The sequence below is a fragment of the Herpailurus yagouaroundi genome, unplaced genomic scaffold (genome assembly GCF_014898765.1).
Source record: "Herpailurus yagouaroundi ecotype Mexico unplaced genomic scaffold, PumYag 77, whole genome shotgun sequence".
In the NCBI taxonomy this organism is placed as follows: Eukaryota; Metazoa; Chordata; class Mammalia; order Carnivora; family Felidae; genus Herpailurus; species Herpailurus yagouaroundi.
The window spans coordinates 14003487-14022301 of NW_024412388.1; the positions used below are offsets into that span (position 1 = coordinate 14003487).

General features: G+C 43.4%; 1 protein-coding gene and 1 long non-coding RNA gene across 10 annotated transcripts in view; one reads left to right on the forward strand and one right to left on the reverse strand.

Moving 5' to 3' along the window:
* UBR4 (ubiquitin protein ligase E3 component n-recognin 4) overlaps nt 1-11123 on the reverse strand; it is a 132503-nt gene extending 121380 nt beyond the window's left edge. For 7 of the 9 annotated variants that reach the window (XM_040462928.1, XM_040462909.1, XM_040462919.1 and 4 more), the window contains exons 1-5: nt 10914-11122; nt 3088-3185; nt 1532-1635; nt 636-765; nt 384-523 (exon numbers count right to left, since the gene is read on the reverse strand). In XM_040462928.1, coding sequence (XP_040318862.1) covers nt 384-523; nt 636-765; nt 1532-1635; nt 3088-3185; nt 10914-11089 — 648 coding nt within the window. In that variant the 5' untranslated portion in view covers nt 11090-11122. Of the gene's footprint in view, nt 1-383; nt 524-635; nt 766-1531; nt 1636-3087; nt 3186-10913 lie in introns of all 9 variants that reach the window. The other 2 variants (XM_040462878.1, XM_040462946.1) reach the window with 2 other exon arrangements.
* Nucleotides 11124-11229: 106 nt separating this feature from the next.
* LOC121022103 (uncharacterized) lies at nt 11230-12015 on the forward strand. The gene is made up of 2 exons (XR_005786811.1): nt 11230-11404; nt 11728-12015. It is a non-coding gene; the product is annotated as an uncharacterized LOC121022103 (long non-coding RNA).
* The last annotated feature ends 6800 nt before the right edge of the window (nt 12016-18815 follow it).

The window sequence follows — 18815 nt, forward strand, 5'->3', positions numbered from 1 at the left end:
TCCCCAGTTAATGAGGGGCAACTCCCCCCTCTAATGTAGGGAAAATACAAGTTAGTTTCCCAAGAAGAGAAAAATATATAGCTTTAAAATATATATATTCTACAACCAGTATAGAGTGTGATACCTTTGACAGAAAAATGTACGTGCTCTTCACGTTCATTTGCACTGAGAAATTCAGAAGAATGATCATCAAAAGAGTAACAACAGTGGACAGAATGTTAGGGTAAGTTTTGCTTTTTTCTGGTTTGTATTCTTCTATTTCTTTCTATCATAGGCACTTAATCACTTTATATCGCAAACAGAAGATGCATTTGTTACTTTTTTCTAGTATTTTCATCTTAACAACTTCCAAGGGGTGAGGACATTTGGCTGGAGTAACTCACCGGAGTCTGTGGACCTACGGGCGGTGATGCTACAGTTCTAGGGTTGAAAACTGACGTCAGCTGATTCAAAAAATTCATCTGTACCTCCTTCTGCCTCAGCTCCGGGCTTACTGGTGAGGCCAGCTCTTTCTGATCTTCCACTGTAAATATAAAACCAAAAACAGGATGAGCAGAGTACCGCTAGAAGGCAGAGCGGGAGAAAGTTGGCCAGGGAAGCAGCCAAGGAACTGGGTCTGGCAAACGAACGCTCACCATCTGAGAGCGTCTTCACTGTTTGTGGCAGCTTGGCGGATTTCATCATGGCTGTGAACGTGATAATTTCAGTCCTGTCTAGTCGGCTACAGCCAGTGCACAGGCCCTTGATGAGGAGAATCAAGTGTTTCTGAGAAGACAACAAATTCAAGTATGTCTTTTAGAAGATGCTACTCTTTTGGGACTTGTAACTGGCACAGGGCCAGATTGAGCTTGCTAGCAAGAATAGAAATGAGCAAAAACACTAAAGCAGAGATCACAAGCTGATGGTCCTCAGACCACATCTGGCTTGCAAATTTGTCTCATTAGTCTCAAAGTGTTGCTGTTGGATTTTCAGCTTTTTATCTGAAGTTTTAGCTAACGTTTTAAAGCATGGAAGTTTTAGCATTCAAATCCAGATTTCTTATCTCTCTTGATAATCCCCAAGATAGAGCAACTGAGTCTCCACCCCTGCATGGCAACAATTGGCTGGAGCCACATAGTGACTGGCCCTTAATAGCTGTGGCTGGCACACTTCACTGATTTTGTTACTGACCTGGTCCCTGGAAACGTGACACTCTGCAATCCTTGCAAAAGCCTGTGCAACCAGAGGAGGTTGGCAAACCACAGCCCCAATTCAGCCCACTGCCTATTTTTGTAAATAAAGTTTCCTGGACCACAGCTTCGCTTGTTCATGTACGTATTATCTGTGGCTGCTTTCACACTACAAAGGCAGAGTTTAGAAGATAGAGACTAGTTGCAACAGGGACTGAATGGTCAGCAAATTGTTTACTATCTGGCCTATTACGGGAAATGTTCACCAACCCCTGCTCTCTGCCACCCCTTCTCCACCATTCCACTAGTCTGTCAAAGTCCTACTTCGAAAGAAGGGCCCCGGAAGAGCCCGGCACTCTCACCTGGGACACAGCACAAGCCTCATCTGGATTCTCCAGACGTAGCAGAGAAAACTCAATCAGGACTTTACAGGCTGCTGCCACGGACTGAAGCTGGTTCCGGGGAACTGAGAAAGCAAGTAAGCTTTACTTAACCTCAGACTGCTTACAGCTTGCTTCAGCCTCACAGTCAGTACATCAAAACCAGACAACCATTGAGCTCCACATGTCCGACATCCCCGATGTCATTCTATGACAAGAATCATTCAGAACCAACAATCCAAGGCGCAAACAAAGGCATCCTGGCACTGATAGCCATCCACTGCTTTTAGATCAACCTATCTTATATTTACTGGAAATTAATAATAATAGGATATACATCACAATAAGTACCAAGCACTTCAAACATACTAATCCACTTAATCCTTAAACCAATTTTAAGAGGTAGCTATTATTGTTTCCCTCCCCCCTCCTTTTTCTAAACAGATAAGGAAATTACACCAGAGATGAAATGACTTGCCCAAAGTCACACAGCCACAAGCAAATCCAGGAAGTCTGACTCTGGAGTTCAGGCTCTTAACTATTAGAACATACTACCTCTTGGGGCGCCTGGGTGGCTCAGTCGGTTGGGCGGCCGACTTCGGCTCAGGTCATGATCTCACGGTCCGTGGGTTCTAGCCCCGCGTCGGGCTCTGTGCTGACAGCTCAGAGCCTGGAGCCTGTTTCAGATTCTGTGTCTACCTCTCTCTGACCCTCCCCCGTTCATGCTCTCTCTCTCTGTCTTAAAAATAAATAAATCTTAAAAAAAAAAAAAAAGAACATACTACCTCTTCTTCCCCATAGGTTCTAAATGCCTTTTGCAAAGGGCTTCCTACACAAAATTTCTTCAAGCTAAGCTGATTCTTTCAACAGGAACAGCGCCTATAATAAACAGCACTGGACACTTGAAGATTACTGAACGACCCTATACCTTCCTTTCATTTTACATGCGTAGCAAACTATTTAAGTAAACAAATAATTAGAATTCTTCAGAACTATCTTAGGATTTTTTTTAAAAAGAAAAACGCAAAAATTCAGAAATAGTGGAAAATAAGGGTAAAAAAAAGTTTAAAAGAATGGGAACTGAAACTGAAATCCCTTGAGATACCAGAGAACACAAAAGGAGAATTTACTTTCTCACCAAACCAAATAAGGAATAATAGAGCCCTCGTCAGTGGCTGCTAACCCCAGGTCCGTATCCACCCATCCGCCTCGACTCCCAGAAATTAACACGCTAGTAATTACACGTGCATGTGGGAAATCAGTAAAATGCTTTTGATTAAGAACGGAAGGAAGGTTAACTTAATGGGTTATAAAGCAAGTATCCGAACCAAGTGGTTTTTAAAGCCCCCTTGATTGGCCCAGGTAAAGGAACTTCCAGAGCCTTATCAGACTGACAGCAGTTTCCACCACTGGGTGGACAGGCTAAGAGTGCTAAAATACAACTTCATTAACAACCTGTTCAGACACCCTACAAAGAGGAGACACAATTCCCCTATTCCCAAGCCCTCGGCATGGAGTAACAAGAGTAGAATACTTACTGAGGCTGCAGACTGTTGTAATATAGTGTGTGGAAAGTGCAACAAAAGAGGAGTAGAAGGGCTCGTACTGCTTCTCATGGTGCAGGATTTCGGATTCACTGCAAAGAAAATAATTCAGCTAGCATTTATTTAGTGCTTCCTGTCTGCCACATACCCATCCCCTTTACAGGCATTGCCCTACTTCATCCTTACAGCAACCCTAGTTGAGAGGCACTGTTACCATCCCTATATTCAAGATTGAGAAAGTGAAGCTTAGCAAATTAAAATCAAGCACCTTGCTCAAGGTGTCAGACTTAGTAAACAGCAATGGCTAAGAAGCAGGAAATATTTTCAAACTCACTTAGAATTTTAAAAATACAGGTAAAAACATAGCAGGATGCCATTTTGTCCTGTATTACTGGTTGGCAAAGACCAAAACCTAATAATGGCATGTGTTGGCCAAAAGAGGGTAGACCAGCACACTCAAAATACTGTAGTGGGAACACAGGTCATGGTAACCCATTCTGAAGACCAAACAAGGCCAGTCCATAATACAAATAACTTAAAAAGAATAACAATGCAGGCAGAAATCACCTGATCAGTGCTAAAACCTAAAATTTACCAGGTACCAGAGTTCTCCTATCTCCACACCTCCCCACATCCCCAACCAGGACACAGCTAAATCACAACAAATTCAGGGATTTTAGCCACATCCCCTTATCTTTAGCTGAAGAAATGTCCTCTTCTGTGAAAATCTGGGGTCCACCTAGGTCTTAAAGCCGTATACATTTATGTCATTCTATCAAATCAGATCCTAATCCACAACCCAAGAAACAAGAGGGCAATGAAAACAAAATAAAACAAAATGTTTCTTATTAAACGGAAAGAATAGAGGGCTGTGGCTAAATAGTTTTTTCAGTCAGTTAATTCTCCAATAAGAAGGATCACACTGGGAAGGGAAATGTACACAGTCAGGACTCTATCCACCTGCCAAATCAACACAGGAGCCAAAAAGACAAGTTCAACACTAGGGAGGTGTCAGGGCGAGTGATGAATCATCTCAAACAGCACTTAAGAGTCTGGCATTGCAAACACTATGCTATGTGGGGATTTATTGAGGATAAATGGTGATTTACCAAAGATCAGTTCCTTATCTTGGAATATCTTTCTTCACCAAGAAAAAATATTTATTGAGCACCTATGACGTGCAAGGATCTTCCTGCCCACCAAAGATCATTTCTATGATGGACAAAAAAAGAGGAAACAAAAACCTTTAAGCACCAAGTGACGCTCAAAGTTTCTGGTGACCATCACATTGGTACATGCTGGTATCCTACTCAGCATAAATGCCCTACTAAATCCCCTACTTCTACCTCACATACTTAGTTCTTCCTTCATTTCCATCCTTACATTTTTTAGTCACTGTTCTAAAGTTTTCCCACCCTGTAATTTGATGTATTTTACGGAGTCATTTACCTTCTCTGTTTTATTTCAAAAGTTCAGAGGTGTTCATCCCCATGTTTTTCAGCTGAGCGGGCTTACCAAAGCTAAAAGAAAAACTGCCCACCCAAAGGATGAACTTATTCTGTTGCTTTCATTCCCATTCAGATAAAGAAATAAATTCAAAATAAGAGAATAAACTCGTATTTATTTAATTGCCTGGTTCAATGTTGCCCCATTGTGATTTAACAAACCTTCCTTCCTGCCCTAGAAATACACAACTGCCTTATTCCAATAAAGAAACAAGAATGCACTTTGAGGAAAGATGGACCTTGGCATAGAAAAAAATGGAGCACTCTCAAGCTCCGCTTACAATTTGCTTAGAGCAACTAAGGATAAACCAGGGGAAAGTAATTTGAAAAGAAGGGAGTAGACATGTGGACATGTGGACCTGTGGCCCAAAGGACAATACCACACCTCTTGATTTTAAAGAAACAAGTGTATACGAGTCACCTGATAAAGACTTGCTGCCTCCCTCATTCCCCAAGAATCTGAGACATCAAGACACCAGAGGGTGCGAAGGAATGGAAAAAATGGGACAAAGGGCAAGAAGTTAGGTAGGAATGGGGAAGAATGAAGACCTGAACACAAATATAACAAAGAGAAAGAAAAATAAAATTATAGGTAAAAACATCTCTCTCCTCTGGGCAGTCAAGCTATCTTCCTGAAACATCTGCTTCTTCTAACAAACATTCCAACAGCAGCACTTGGGCTGAAAGACATGGAATGGGAAACATGTATATTCCATACAAAATAAATGTGAGGCAGAGTACAAAGGAAAACAGCCAATTTGACATGTAAGTAAAAATGAACTGGCTTGGGTCTGGAAATATCTAGCTTTTTTTAGGAAAAGGTAGAAATCCAAGAGGACAAAATAAAAGACTAGGGATTCACCTCCCCTCTCCCTCCTAGATAACATACTATTTATATCTTTTTTGTAAACTCCCCAAACCCCTTTCCCTTCATCAGAATCATAAACCCCCAAGAACAGAATCCATTATGCTTGTTTCATGACACTTACAATCAGGAAACAAATAAGCATAATGAGTACATTGAAGAATAAAAACACTGGGGCACCTGGGTGGCTCAGTCTGTTGAAAGTCCCACTCTTGATTCAGGCTCGGGTCATGATCCCAGGGTGATGGGATCCAGCCCCAGACCCCACGCTGAACGTGGAGCCTGCTTAAGATTCTCTGTCTCGCTCCCTCTGCCCCCTCTCCCCTGCTTGCACACGCATGCACAAAAAGTTTAAATTTCTTCAAAAAGAATAAAAGCATTAAAAAATATATGCTCACTGAACATCTGCTGTGTGTCACACAGTACTTAACACATGCTAACCAAAGAACTAAAAGCCTTCAGATACCTTCCTCACACTCTTGACAAACCTGTGGTGAATGTGACACTAAGACATGGAGACATTAACCAGCCATGAGGACTAATCGCACAATTTTGCTCTATCATTTGGTGGCAGGCTTTTTTTTTCCCCCTGTAGGTCAATCGTGAACTTCAGTCCTACTGCATGTAAATTCAAAAGATCATGACATTAATGTATCCTCTTCTCCCTTTCAAGATATTTAGGAAATGACAGAACATTATCTAATAGGGATGTTTGTAACAGCTTCTGCCCTCCCAAGTAGGTCTCTCTGGCCTAAATTTTATACAACACCTGGGAGGCAGAGACAGAAAGAGATTTATCATTAAGGAGGCCAGAGGAGCCTAGGAAGGGCTGGCTCACGGGAAAGAGGCGTTTTCTTTTCTTTTCTTTTTTTTTTTTTTTTTTTTTTGTAATCAAGAGTCAATGACAACTATGGTCACCAACATATATTACACAGAGTTAAGAAAGGAATTCCGTATTTGATAGTACCTTAAAACATAAGGCTACATTCAGCAATTATCCTAATCAATCCCAAATATGGCATATGTTCTAATGAGCTAGTTCTAGCTCCATTTCTGGTCTGGAAAAGTAAGAGCACTGAAAAGATTTTCAATCTTTACTACTAAAAGACATGCTAGCACAGACAGTAAAAATAAAAATAAACTCCTCTTTAAGTAAACTTAGATATGTTTTTCTTTTAAAAATCGAAGGATGCTTTTTTATAATTAAAAAAAAATTTTTTAACATTTATTTATTCTTGAGACAGAGAGAGACAGAACATGAATGGGGAGGGTCAGAGAGAGAGGGAGACACAGAATCTGAAATAGGCTCCAAGCTCTGAGCTGTCAGCACAGAGCCCAACACGGGACTCGAACTCACGGACTGCGGGATCATGACCTGAGCTGAAGTCGGACGCCTGACCGAATGAGCCACCCAGGCGCCCCATATAACTTTTTAAATGTTTATTATTTTTGAAAGAGAGACAGAGTGTGAGTGGGGGGAGGGGCAGAGAGAGACACACACACAAAATGTGAAGCGGGGCTGCAGGCTGTCAGCACAGAACTGGATACAGGGTTGGAACTCACCAACAGTGAGATCATGACCTGAGCCGAAGTCAGACACTCAATCGCCTGAGCCACCCAGATACCCCTCAAAGGATACTTTTGAAAGTATGCTTCCAAGTTTACCCATGTGAATCTATTCCTCCTTTGTCTTACAGTTTGGCTACAAAATCAAACTTAATAAACAGGGCTAGACCTAGGAATTCTGTTTACCTTTTCTTCAAACCCAAAGTTCAAATGCAACTATAAAGGTATGAAAGAATAGAGACAAGTAGAATGGTAGGGCACAAAGGAGTCTCAGGGCAAGTTATCATCCCCAATGATCAAATGGGGGAGGAATTCAATGAGCAGGCTGCCAGATAGGAAGGAAGAGCTGGCATGATGGAGTCAGGACATCTACGAGAGAAACAGAGAGTAGCAGATTGCAACAGAAAAATAGAAGGTCCCGGGAGGCAAGGAAGAAAAACACGGCAGTCAAGACAATAGAAAGGGAACCACAGATGCAAGAGGCAAACCCAAAAGTAAAGTAGCAGCCTAGGCCGGTAAACCTTTGATTACCTACAAAACAAAGCCCACCACAGCATCTGTATGGTGCTGATCTGGTCCTATACTCGACAGCCGTAATCCTATATATAGGGAATACTTCCAAAATTCTTTCTTTTTTTTATTTTTTTTAAAGTTTATTTATTTTTGAGAGAGAGGGAGAGAGAGAGAGAGAGAGAGAGAGAGAGAACATGAGTAGGGAAGGTCAGAGAGAGAGGGAGACACAGAATCCAAAGCAGGCTCCAGGCTCCGAGTTGTTAGCACAGAGCCCGGTGCGGGGCTCGAACCGACGAACTGGGAGATCATGACCTGAGCCGAAGATGGGCGCTTAGCCGACTGAGCCACTCAGGCGCCCCAAATTAATGGATTTTTTAAAATGTTTATTTAAAGAGAGAAAGAGAGAGAGAGAGAGAGAGAGAGAGAGAGAGAGAGTACGAGCAGAGGAGGGACAGAGAGAGAGACCCAGAATCCGAAGCAGGCTCCAGGCTCTGAGCTGTCAGCACAGAGCCCGACGCGGGGCTCAAACCCACAAACCGTGAGATCATGGCCTGAGCCGAAGTCAGACACTCAACTGACTGAGCCACCCAGGAGCCCCAATACTTCCATAATTCTTGCATCTTCATTTCTTTTTTTTTTTCTTGAGAGGTTAAAAAAAAAAAAAAACTTTTGAGAAACAGAATAGCAAGGCACTAATTTTTGTGCTCTAAACCAGGGTTTGGCACTGTTTTCATAACAGCCCATATTTAAGAACAGTTTTTGCAATTTTTTTTATGACTGGGGAAAAAAATTTAAGGCTACTTTGTGGCATGAAATATCATATGAAATGCACATTTCAGTGCCCATATATGAGATTTTGGAACACAGCCACACCCGTTCACTTACGTACTGTGTAAGGCTGCTTCTGCCATACAATGGCCGGGTTGACGACTCCACAGAGGAAATAGAGCCTGCAAATATTTGCTCTCTGGCCCTTTACATAAAAAGTGTGTCGACCTCTGCTCTATACCAAACTGAACACTTGTACATTTGGTTGTTTTTTTGACTGTAAAGAACTTGTCAGCCAGATATTTCTTCTGACAACTTTTCTTATGATCACAGGTTTCAAAATTAACCAAGCCACAAAAACCGGAACCAAGACTTCAGGGATCTTGCCTTACAATTAAAAATTTTGTTACTAAAACGTCCATTAGTTTCGATTTGTTTTCTAAACCGTGAAGAGAGTTCTTACTAAATGCCTACAAACACAGGCAACTCTAGGTCACCTTAGGGTGCAGGAGGGGGCCCTGTCTCTTATTTGGCAAAATTCAAACCCAGTTTGATATATTTCGTTTGGGCTCCTTCTATAAGCTGAACAGAGTTGTTAAACTGTTAGTTTCAAAAAGATGGGTCTGGAATACCGGATGAATGGGAGGGTGTCAACAAATGACTTTATAACCTACTCAGCTCATGTTACAAAAACATAAAAGCAGGGGCGCCTGGCTGGCTCAGTGGGACACGCGACTATGATCTCAGGGTTGTGAATTCAAGCCCCACATTGGGTGTGCAAATTACATAAAAATAAAATATTTAAAAAACAAACAAACGGGGTGACTGGGTGGCTCAGTCGGTTAAGCATCCGACACTTGATCTTGGCTCAGGTCACGATCTCATGGTTCGGGAGTTCGAGTCCCCGGAAGGGCTCTGCACTGGCAATGCGAGGCCTGCCTGGGATTATTTCTCTCCCTCTCTCTCTGCCCCTCCCCTGCTAGCACTCGCTCGCTCTCTCGCTCTCTCTCTCAAAATAAACATTTTTTAAAAATTAAAAAAAAAACCACCATATGAAAAAATGTTCTAAAGAGTAGAAACTTGTCCATTGTAAGTAACATTATGAGAATAATCAAGAAAAATGCCAACAAAGTAAATGCTTAAAACAGGTAAAAAAGAAGCTACAGGAGTGCTTGGGTAACTTAGTTGGTTAAGCATTCGACTCTTGGTTTCAGCTCAGGTCATGAGCTCATGGTTCGTGAGTTCAAGCCCTGCATGGGGCTCTGTGCTGACAGTTCAAAGCCTGGAGCCTGCTTGGGATTCTAGGTCTCCCTCTCTCTCTCTGCCCCTCCCCCGCTCACGCCCTCGTGTTTTCTCTCTCTCTCTCTCAAACATAAATAAACATTAAAAAAAAAAAAAGAGGCTATATAACTTGAGAACAGTATCTTGATACTTGTTTACATCTTTAGAACATTCCTGGCTTAATAATTAGATAGGAAAATCCATCTGTAAAGTTAACTGTGAAATTACCAAACCCAGTCGCTATTTAAAAAACAAACAAGCAAACAAACAAAAAAAACCTAAGCCAAAAGCATCACAAACCTAACAACAGGCACTATAATAAACATTTTGTCAAGTCATGGGCCTCCCTTGAGTAACAAATAGCAATTTCTAACCTTCTGGGTCACATTAAGATATACCCTGGCTGGCAAGAAGCTAAAATGACCCAGTCAGCAACTGCAGATTGTTCTAGTAAGGTTTGGCTAGTAAAATAAAAGAAAGACTGCCTTTTTAAAAGCATGTCTACCATTAAACCAATGGAAGACTCCTCTGAACAAGGTTAAGTCAGGAAAACACAGGCATTCTGTTATCACGGCCTTGTACGAAGACAACTAGCACGAACTAAGAACTTTGTACAAAATGACAAAACGATGTGATAGAGCAATACATAATCCCGTTTGTAACAAGGTCTGAAGATATTCTACTGCGAGAGCGCCCGCGCGAGAGCGAGGGCACTGTTTCCGTGGGAAAATGACCTCAGTCTAACCCAGAAATGTTTTTCATCAAAGACCGTTACGGTAGCAATACACAATAAGCGCAACCTGAAAAGAAAGTCATCAGTGGTCACTAGTGGCTTCAGTCACATTAACAGCACGTGCCCCCAGTGATTACAGCACCACGGAAAGACCGTTATTAAATTATGTGGCAGATCTCCAATTTAAACCCCAGGCTCCGCTCCGGCCCCGGGTAGGGGGATGAGGACGGGCTAGAAATGCAAACTCATCAGTGCTTTGACCTCAACACCGGGGGCAGCCCCGAGGACATTCCCCCAAGAGCGCGAAACATCTCAAAGTCACTCCCAAACGGGTCCGACCACGCCCTCTCCAGAGGGCGTCCTCAAAAGTTTTGCTCGGAAGGGAAATCGAGGCACAGATAATTTACAAGGGCCGGCGGAAGGAGCCCTGGGCAAGTCCTCATCTGCCTGGATCCGGGAGCCCCAAAGCCGCGGCTGGGGCGGGGGTCGCCAAGCTTCAAGAGGCGACCTGGGAAGCGGGTCCGGACGATCCGGCGCGCCCTCCCCTCCCCCTCCCGGCGCCCGCCTTGCCGGGGCCGCCGCCCGGTACCTCTCGATGACTGAGGCCACCAGCTGCGGCAACTCCTTCATCTCGAAGGCGGAATAGGACGCAGACAGCAGGGGCCGCACCGCCACCTCCCAGCCCGGGGTTGTGCTGGACCCCGTCGCCGGGGCCCCGGGCGCCGGCGCCGGCGCCGCCGCCTCATCGCCGCCGCTCGTCGCCATCTTCCGTCGTACTACTGCGGCTCCCTTCGGGGGCTTGCCACCGGCCCAGCACCGCCTCCCGGGAGGGGGCGGAAATGACGCAATCGTCGCGTCAGACTGCGCGACGCAGTCGCCAGGCAAAACACGCGACGCGCAGGGCGGCCTCACTCGGCTCTCAGGAGAAGCTCGGCGCGGCGTGGAGGCGGGTTCGAGGAGCTGCGCATGCGCAGGACGTACTGCTTTGAAGGAGGGCGGGGGAGCGTTAACCTCCGCGCCTGCGCGCTGGGAGTCGTTTCCCGAGGTAGGAGCAAGGTGGCTTCGCGGCATCCGGAAAAGGTGAGCTGGGGGTTTAGTTGAAGTTGGCAAGACCAGGGCAGCGCAGTAGACTATGCATCTGCGGATACGATGGTCCCGGCCCGAGATAGCGAAGGACCAGAGTCTAATCACTCACCCGCTTGCTCCCTCTCGAGTGACCCCCTTAATAGTGATACTACAGCACTTCGCACTCTAGACAACTTTCTACTCCCTACACCACGTCTCGCTATTGCAGTCACTAGTCTTACTTAATTCGCGCTCAGATCCCTTTTGCGTTCTGATTACCGTCACCGGTAGTATTACCAGCCAGCATTTACATCGGTCTTTGCAATTTGCCCCGGCAGGTTCTTTTCTCCCCATTTTTCTACTAGCAAACAAGGAACTTAAATTTTATAACGGATTTTTGCCGATAGAGCTATCTGGGTTCAAGATCTAAGAGGGAAAAGCGGTTTGACCGGTTGACTCCAGGAAAGGTATGCGTGCATTGAGGCCATTCTTCGCGGAGGTGGAGGGGTGTCGGTGGAAGGTTTGAAGATCCTGAAGCCCTGAAATTCTTCCCCAAGTTTTGGAGGAGCTACTGTTGTTTTGGTGTAACTCTGGTAAATAAATTGGTACCTGATGATCAATCTGCACTTTCAGTAAGAAGGTAATTTATTGTATGTCAGGAAATAATAACAACAGCAGAGTTGGGTTTTTTTTTTTTTCTTTTTTCTTTATTTTTGAGAGAGAGCACAAGCGGAGGTGGGGCAGAGAGAAAGAGGGAGAGAGGGAATTGCAATCAGGCTCTGTGCAGACAGCATAGAGCCCCACACGGGGCTTGGTCCCACAAATGGTGAGTTCATGACCTGAGCCAAAACCAAGGTGCCCCACAACAGCAGGTTTCTTAAACATAAAAATAAAAAAAATAAAAAAGAGAAAGAAACTTCTCCAAAACATAGCAAATACTGCACTAGTTCAAGATACTGAACCAGAGTCCTAAGGAAAAAGCTTGAAATTTTTTTTTTCAAGCTTATTTACTTATTTTGAGAGAGAGCATGCGTAGGGGCGAGGGAGAGAGAGAGAAAATCCCAAGCAGGCTCCGCACCATCAGCACACAGCTCAACATGGGGTTCGAACCCATGAAACCATGAGATCGTGATCCGAGCTGAAACCAAGAGTCAGACGCTTACCTGACTGAGCTACCCAGGTAGCTTGAAATTTTACCCCTTGGCTTGAAATTTTAAAGTGGCTCTTGGGACATTAATTTCATTTTACCTGAAGTACAAAATTAACCTGCAGAGGTTCTCTTGGGGAGGTTTCAGGAAATAATAGAAGATCAAATGTTCCTGCTCTCCTCCTCCCCCCTCCACCTGCTGCTTGAAGGAGACATAGTAAAAAGATAAATGCAGACTATCACCGGGAAATTTGCACCTGTACCTAAACTCACATTACTTTTTACTATCTCTGGCTCATCAATTTGGAGAAAGCACTCCAGTTTAAGATTTTTCTTTACAAGCAGCATATTAGTTTCAGTATTCAAGGTTTGTTCTTGTGTTGCTTCAAGGTTTGGAGTGGCATCCACATTGTAAATTTAAGTAAGCTGTGCACCTAACGTGGGATTAAACTCAGGTCCGCAGGATCAAGAGTTGCTTGCTCTGCTAATGGAGCCAACCAGGTGCCCTTCCACATTCTAAATTTAGATAAGAAAGGAACACAGTAAATAGGGTACTAAAAGAGACTTCTATATGTAACACAAGCTTCCAATACTGTAGTCCAGAAAATAAGATAGAAACTAAACAGTAATTTTTATGAATTATTAACTGAATGACTTAAAATATTAGTTTCCTTCTAATCCCAAGAGGCTGGGTAAGGAACTAAAATTTTAAAACTTGTAAAAGAGAGATATGATATAGTCATGTTACAAAAATGCAGCGAAGGAAAAATTAAGCAGCCATGACTGAATAGTATTAATGTGGGAATACAGACAGAAGAAGTGTGAAGAAACCTCCTGGGAAGTGGAAAAATATGGAAAACATAATATTCAATTGTATATTTATGATGTATACACATTAGCAGTTAAAAATACTTCAATCTGAAAACAATAAGAGGTCAGGGCGCCTGGGTGGCTCAGTCAGTTGAGCATCCAACTCTTGATTTCGGCTTAGGTCATGATCCCAGGGTCATGGGATCCAGCCCCGTGTCAGGCTCCATGCTGAGCGTGAAGCCAGCTTAAGAGTCTCTCTCTCCTGCCCCTTTCCCCTGCTCATGCGTGTGCCCTCTCTCGCGCGCTCTCTCTCCCTCCCTCCCTCCCTCTCTCTCTCTCTCTCTCTCTTCAGAAATAAAATCCAGATTCCTTGGCTTCACTCAGAACTACTAAATCAAAATCTTTAGTAATAAAAACAAGAGGTCACTGTCACTGCAGGAACCTCAAAGAGATAGTGGCATTTTTATTTTTAAAAAATTCCATCTGATAAGAGTTGCTTGAAAGAAATCCTAGTAGACATTGTGTGTTTAGAAATGATTACATTGGGGTGCCTGAGTGGCTCTGTCAGTAAGCGTCCGACTTCAGCTCAGGTCATGATCTCACAGTTTGTGAGTTCAAGCCCCATGTCAGGCTCTGTGCTGACAGCTCAGAGCCTGGAGGCTTCTTTGGATTCTGTGTCTCCCTCTTTCTCTCTGCCCCTCCCCCACTTGCTCTCTGTCTCTTTCAAAAAGTAAACAATAATAAACATTTTTTAAAGAAATAATCACATGAATAAGCTGCAAGTGTTAGCTCCCAGCAGCCATCAGAGGTGGCCAACAGGGCCTATTTTGTGGAAATTCCTAGTGCAAAACTGAATGCTGGAAATGGAGAGCAGCTCCTTTTTGGTAATTCACAATGAACAGAGTTGTTTTTTGTTTTTGTTTTTAGTATCATGAATATAAGGAAATAGATTAGAAGCCTAATTCAATTTAGTAATAAGATAGTCATTTGTAATCCACAAGTATTGATTATTTTTCCCATAATACTGCATTGTATATGGTATGAATTTAAAACAGCAGAAAATGTGCCTTGCAGCCTTCTTACTTTAAGAGAGAGGAGCAATCTTGGCAACTGTGCAGGGACTAGAATACAATGTCAGTTTTACAGAATAGCAGGAAGCAAGACTTACAGGAAACTGAGGACGAAAAGAGCACAACTGAAATGGCTGAAATTATAATAAGGTGAATATCCAGATTTGCAACGCTGTTCTGAAAGCTTGACTGGCAAACTTCTACAGAATGAAGCTTAGATGGAGACACTAATTCAGCTTAACCCAAATAACTTAGGTAAGATCACAAATAGAAGAGTTTTCTTTCATAAAATGGTTTTTATATTCCTCAGACCTGCCATTGCCCATCTTTTAGGATTTGCACTCAGCAAAATTGTGGACTGTCACATTTAGAGACAGGAGGGATGAAGGATAAAGCAAATGTGGTAAAAGGTTAACATTTGGGGAATCTGAGTGGAGGATATCTGAGAAATCTCTGTACTCTTCTTGTAACATTTCTGTAAGTCTGAAACTGCTTCAAAATAAAAATTTTTTTTTTTTAAGTTTGTGAGTACTTTGCTTTATGATTAGGAAAACATGACTTAAGTATAATGATCTATGTGGCAGGTACTTAGCAGAAGGAAAGTTGTATACATAAAAATCTAGGAAAAGTGGAGTCAAGCGATTAAACTGTATCCTTTAGCACTACTGGGGGTGGGAGGGGGACAGGAGAGCTGCCCTGGTCAGAAGTGAATGTTCTTGGCAGAAGCACACTGACCATAAAGACCATGCAGAGAATATCACATCCTCTATTCTAACTGCAAAATAACCAGACTTACAATAGCATTTTAACTTATACAGGCTTTTTAAAAATAGGATACGCATTCCAACTGGCAGACATAAGCGTAACCCTACACTCTGGTTTATCACTCTTCTAGTCTAGCATATGGGATATACAACGTCACCAAAACCATAAACCACTTATGTGAGTAAACGTGCCTTTGAAATGCTTAGTTTGCTTTACTGGCTTTCACTCATTCCATTTGCATGTGAGGTGATAGGAGACAAGAGTGTGCTTCCAGGGCACCTGGGTGGCTCATATGGTTAAGTGTCCAACTTAGGCTCAGGTCATGATCTCACGGTTCACGAGTTCAAGCCCCACATCAGGCTCTCTGCTGTCGGTGCAGAGCTCACATCAGATTCTTCATCTCCCTCTCTCTCTGCTGCTCCCCCACTTTCAAAAATAAACATTAAAAGAAAAAGTGTGCTTCCATACAAATTAGTGGCTATTTTATAAAGACCCCCGCCCCCTTAAGTGTCATCAGTCTGTATACTGAGAAAGGCACCTTCCCAGTATCATGGATCAGAAATTTACATAAGCCTCAGTGCTAGTAGAAAAATGGCTTCTTGGGCCTCCTGGGTGGCTCAGTCTGTTAAGCATCCGACTCTTGATTCCAGCTCAGGTCATGATCTCATGGTTCATGAGATCTGCACTGTCAGCACAGGGCTTGCTTGGGATTCTCTCTCTGCCCCTTCCGTGCTCATGTTCTCTCTCTGTCTCTCTCTCTCTCAAAATAAAAATGGCTTCTTGTTTGGAGGTCAGTCTCAAGGTCACACTAATGCCTTACGAGGAGGTGGGTGTGTGCACATCATTTACCTTATAAATCCTTACTGGAAAGGTGGTCTAAATAATACAAAATAGACTGACCTGAAAGAGTATTCGATTGATCTCATAAAAATCTCTAATGGAATAACATTTAAGAATTTCAACCTTGTGGCCATTAAAAAAGGGTATGGGAAATCCATATTGCTAATATGGAAAGCTCTTCACGATACATTAAGTGATAAAATCAAGTTGCAGAACATTATGGAATCTGGAGAGGTATTTACCAAATTGTTCAGTGGTTACCTCTGGGGCACAGAATGGGGGAAGGCTTTGAGGGAGAGACTCATCTTACAGTTTGGGGCATTAACTTTTTTTTCTTAGTCTTTTTTTTTTTATTTTTTCTAAAGTTTATTTATTTTGAGAGAGAGCACAGAGTCGGGGAGGGGCAAAGAGAGAATCCCAGGCTGATAGCACAGAACCTGACAGGGAGCTCGATCCCAAGAACCATGAGATCTTGACCTGAGCCAAAACCGAGAGTCGGACCCTTAATCCACTCTACCACCCAGGTGCACCTATTAAATAGTCTTAAAATAGAGAACTTGGAGGGGCGCCTGGGTGGCTCAGTCAGTTAGAGTCCATCTCTTGGTTTTGTCTCAGGACATGATCTTGTTTCATGAGTTTGAGCACGCGGCGCGCGCGAGGGCCGGGGGGGGGGGTGGGGGGGGGGGCGGGGTTTCCCCTCTCTGCCCCTCCCCCACTTGTGCACACGCACGTGCGCACTCTCTCGCTGTCTCTCTCTCTCTCTCACACACACACACAAATAAAGCAAAAATTTAAAAAACGTGGAGAGCAAAACTGAAGCAGTTCATACAAAGTACCAGTATGTCCTTCGTTATTGAAAGGTAGATGCTACCTCTGTTTACATTTTACAAACTTACAATAAAAGTGCACAGGACGTTGTCTACGCTCTTTTGATTATGCAGTAATTGTCAAGTTACGTCCAGCTTGGGGCTCAAACTCACAACCCCAAGATCAAGAGTCGCATTCTCTACCAGCTGAGCCAGCCAGGTGCCCCTCATCTGGCAAAAAATTTTTTAAAAAGGTTCTTCCCCTGAATGTTCTGATTCTGTAGTTAACTCATACTTTCCCCAATAACTGCAGAGTCAAAGACTAGGGAAAAATTATAACAAAAGCCACAAATTTTACATTATTCCCTAAAGAGACTGACAATCACTAAATAACTAGCTGCAAAATCTTCCACCAAAGATCTTGAATACTGACCAAATAAAGTAAAATTTAAAAAACATTAAAAACGCTGAAGGACTTACTTCTTTAAGTGAAACATTGCAGGGGGCTCCCAATTAACCTAATTATTGAAGAGAGAGGAAACAGACAGCTCAAGGGAAATGCACAGAAAAAGAGGAAGACCAGAAAAATCAGAGCACTGAGGGGCAACAGTTTCAAATGCCACAGGTAGAGGCTGGGTGAAGCCGGTCCCAACCAAGCACAGCTTTAAGACGGTGAGGTAGGAAATGACAAGATGGACGCTGGAACATGCCATCAGCATCAGCTATTTCAAGCACTTGCTTTGCAATAACTTTCAGTAGAATGGTAATGATCAGAGCTGAAATACAGGGCATTTTATGAAACGGCAGATAAGCCCTCCCCTTAGCTCGCTCTTTCAGATTCTGGCACATATGTAGGTAAATAAAAACCCGGGGCGCCTGGGTGGCGCAGTCGGTTAAGCGTCCGACTTCAGCCAGGTCACGATCTCGCGGTCCGTGAGTTCGAGCCCCGCGTCGGGCTCTGGGCTGATGGCTCAGAGCCTAGAGCCCGTTTCCGATTCTGTGTCTCCCTCTCTCTCTGCCCCTCCCCCGTTCATGCTCTGTCTCTCTCTGTCCCAAAAATAAATAAAACGTTGAAAAAAAAATTAAAAAAAATAAAAATAAAATAAAAACCAGAATCTAGCAGGGTTGGGGGTGCTGTGCAAACAGAGCAGGCACCAAGGCAGTAGCTAACGACGCAGCTTGCACACACGTATATAGGGCAGTCAACATTCCAGCCGGCTCTCTCAAAACTAGGGCAGAATTTTTTTGTTGTTGTTTTAATTTCTTTCCTTCTCCCAGGACACTTTAAACAAACTATGCCTTGAGTCAGGATGAAAAGATGCTGGTTTTCTTCTGGAGACACCTAGATGTTGACTCACTCATTAAAATCAGTTTCATAATTTTATTACTCAAGTAAAATGATTATCTTGTTTCTTCCTTCTCTATCATGATCTACCAGCAGCATATGACCACAAAAAGATTTCATTTTTTTTTAAAGTTTGTTTATTTTCAGAGAGAGCATGAGTGGGGGAGGGGCAGAGAGAAACAGAGAATCCCAAACAGGCTCCTTGCTGTCAGCAGAGCCCGATGTGGGGCCCAAACTCAAACTTTGAGATCATGACCTGAGCCGAAATCAAGAGTCAGACACTTGGGGAGTCGGTTAAGCATCCGACTTCAGCCCAGGTCATGATCTCACGGTTCGTGAGTTCGAGCCCCGTGTCGGGCTCTGTGCCGACAGCTCAGAGCCTGGAGCCTGCCTCAGATTCTGGGTCTCCCTCTCTCTCTGCCCCTCCCTAGCTCACACTCACTCTCACTCTGTCAGAAATAAATAAACTTTAAAAAAAAAAAAGAGTCGGACGCTGAATTGACTGAACCACCCAGCTGCCCCAGATTTCATTTTGTTTTTAAATAACACAACTCTTACATGATTGAATTGGCATGCTTCCTATTCAAATACTCTCCATTTCTGCATAGCTTTTTGTCCCCTCTAATGCAGAAGTAGTCTCCAA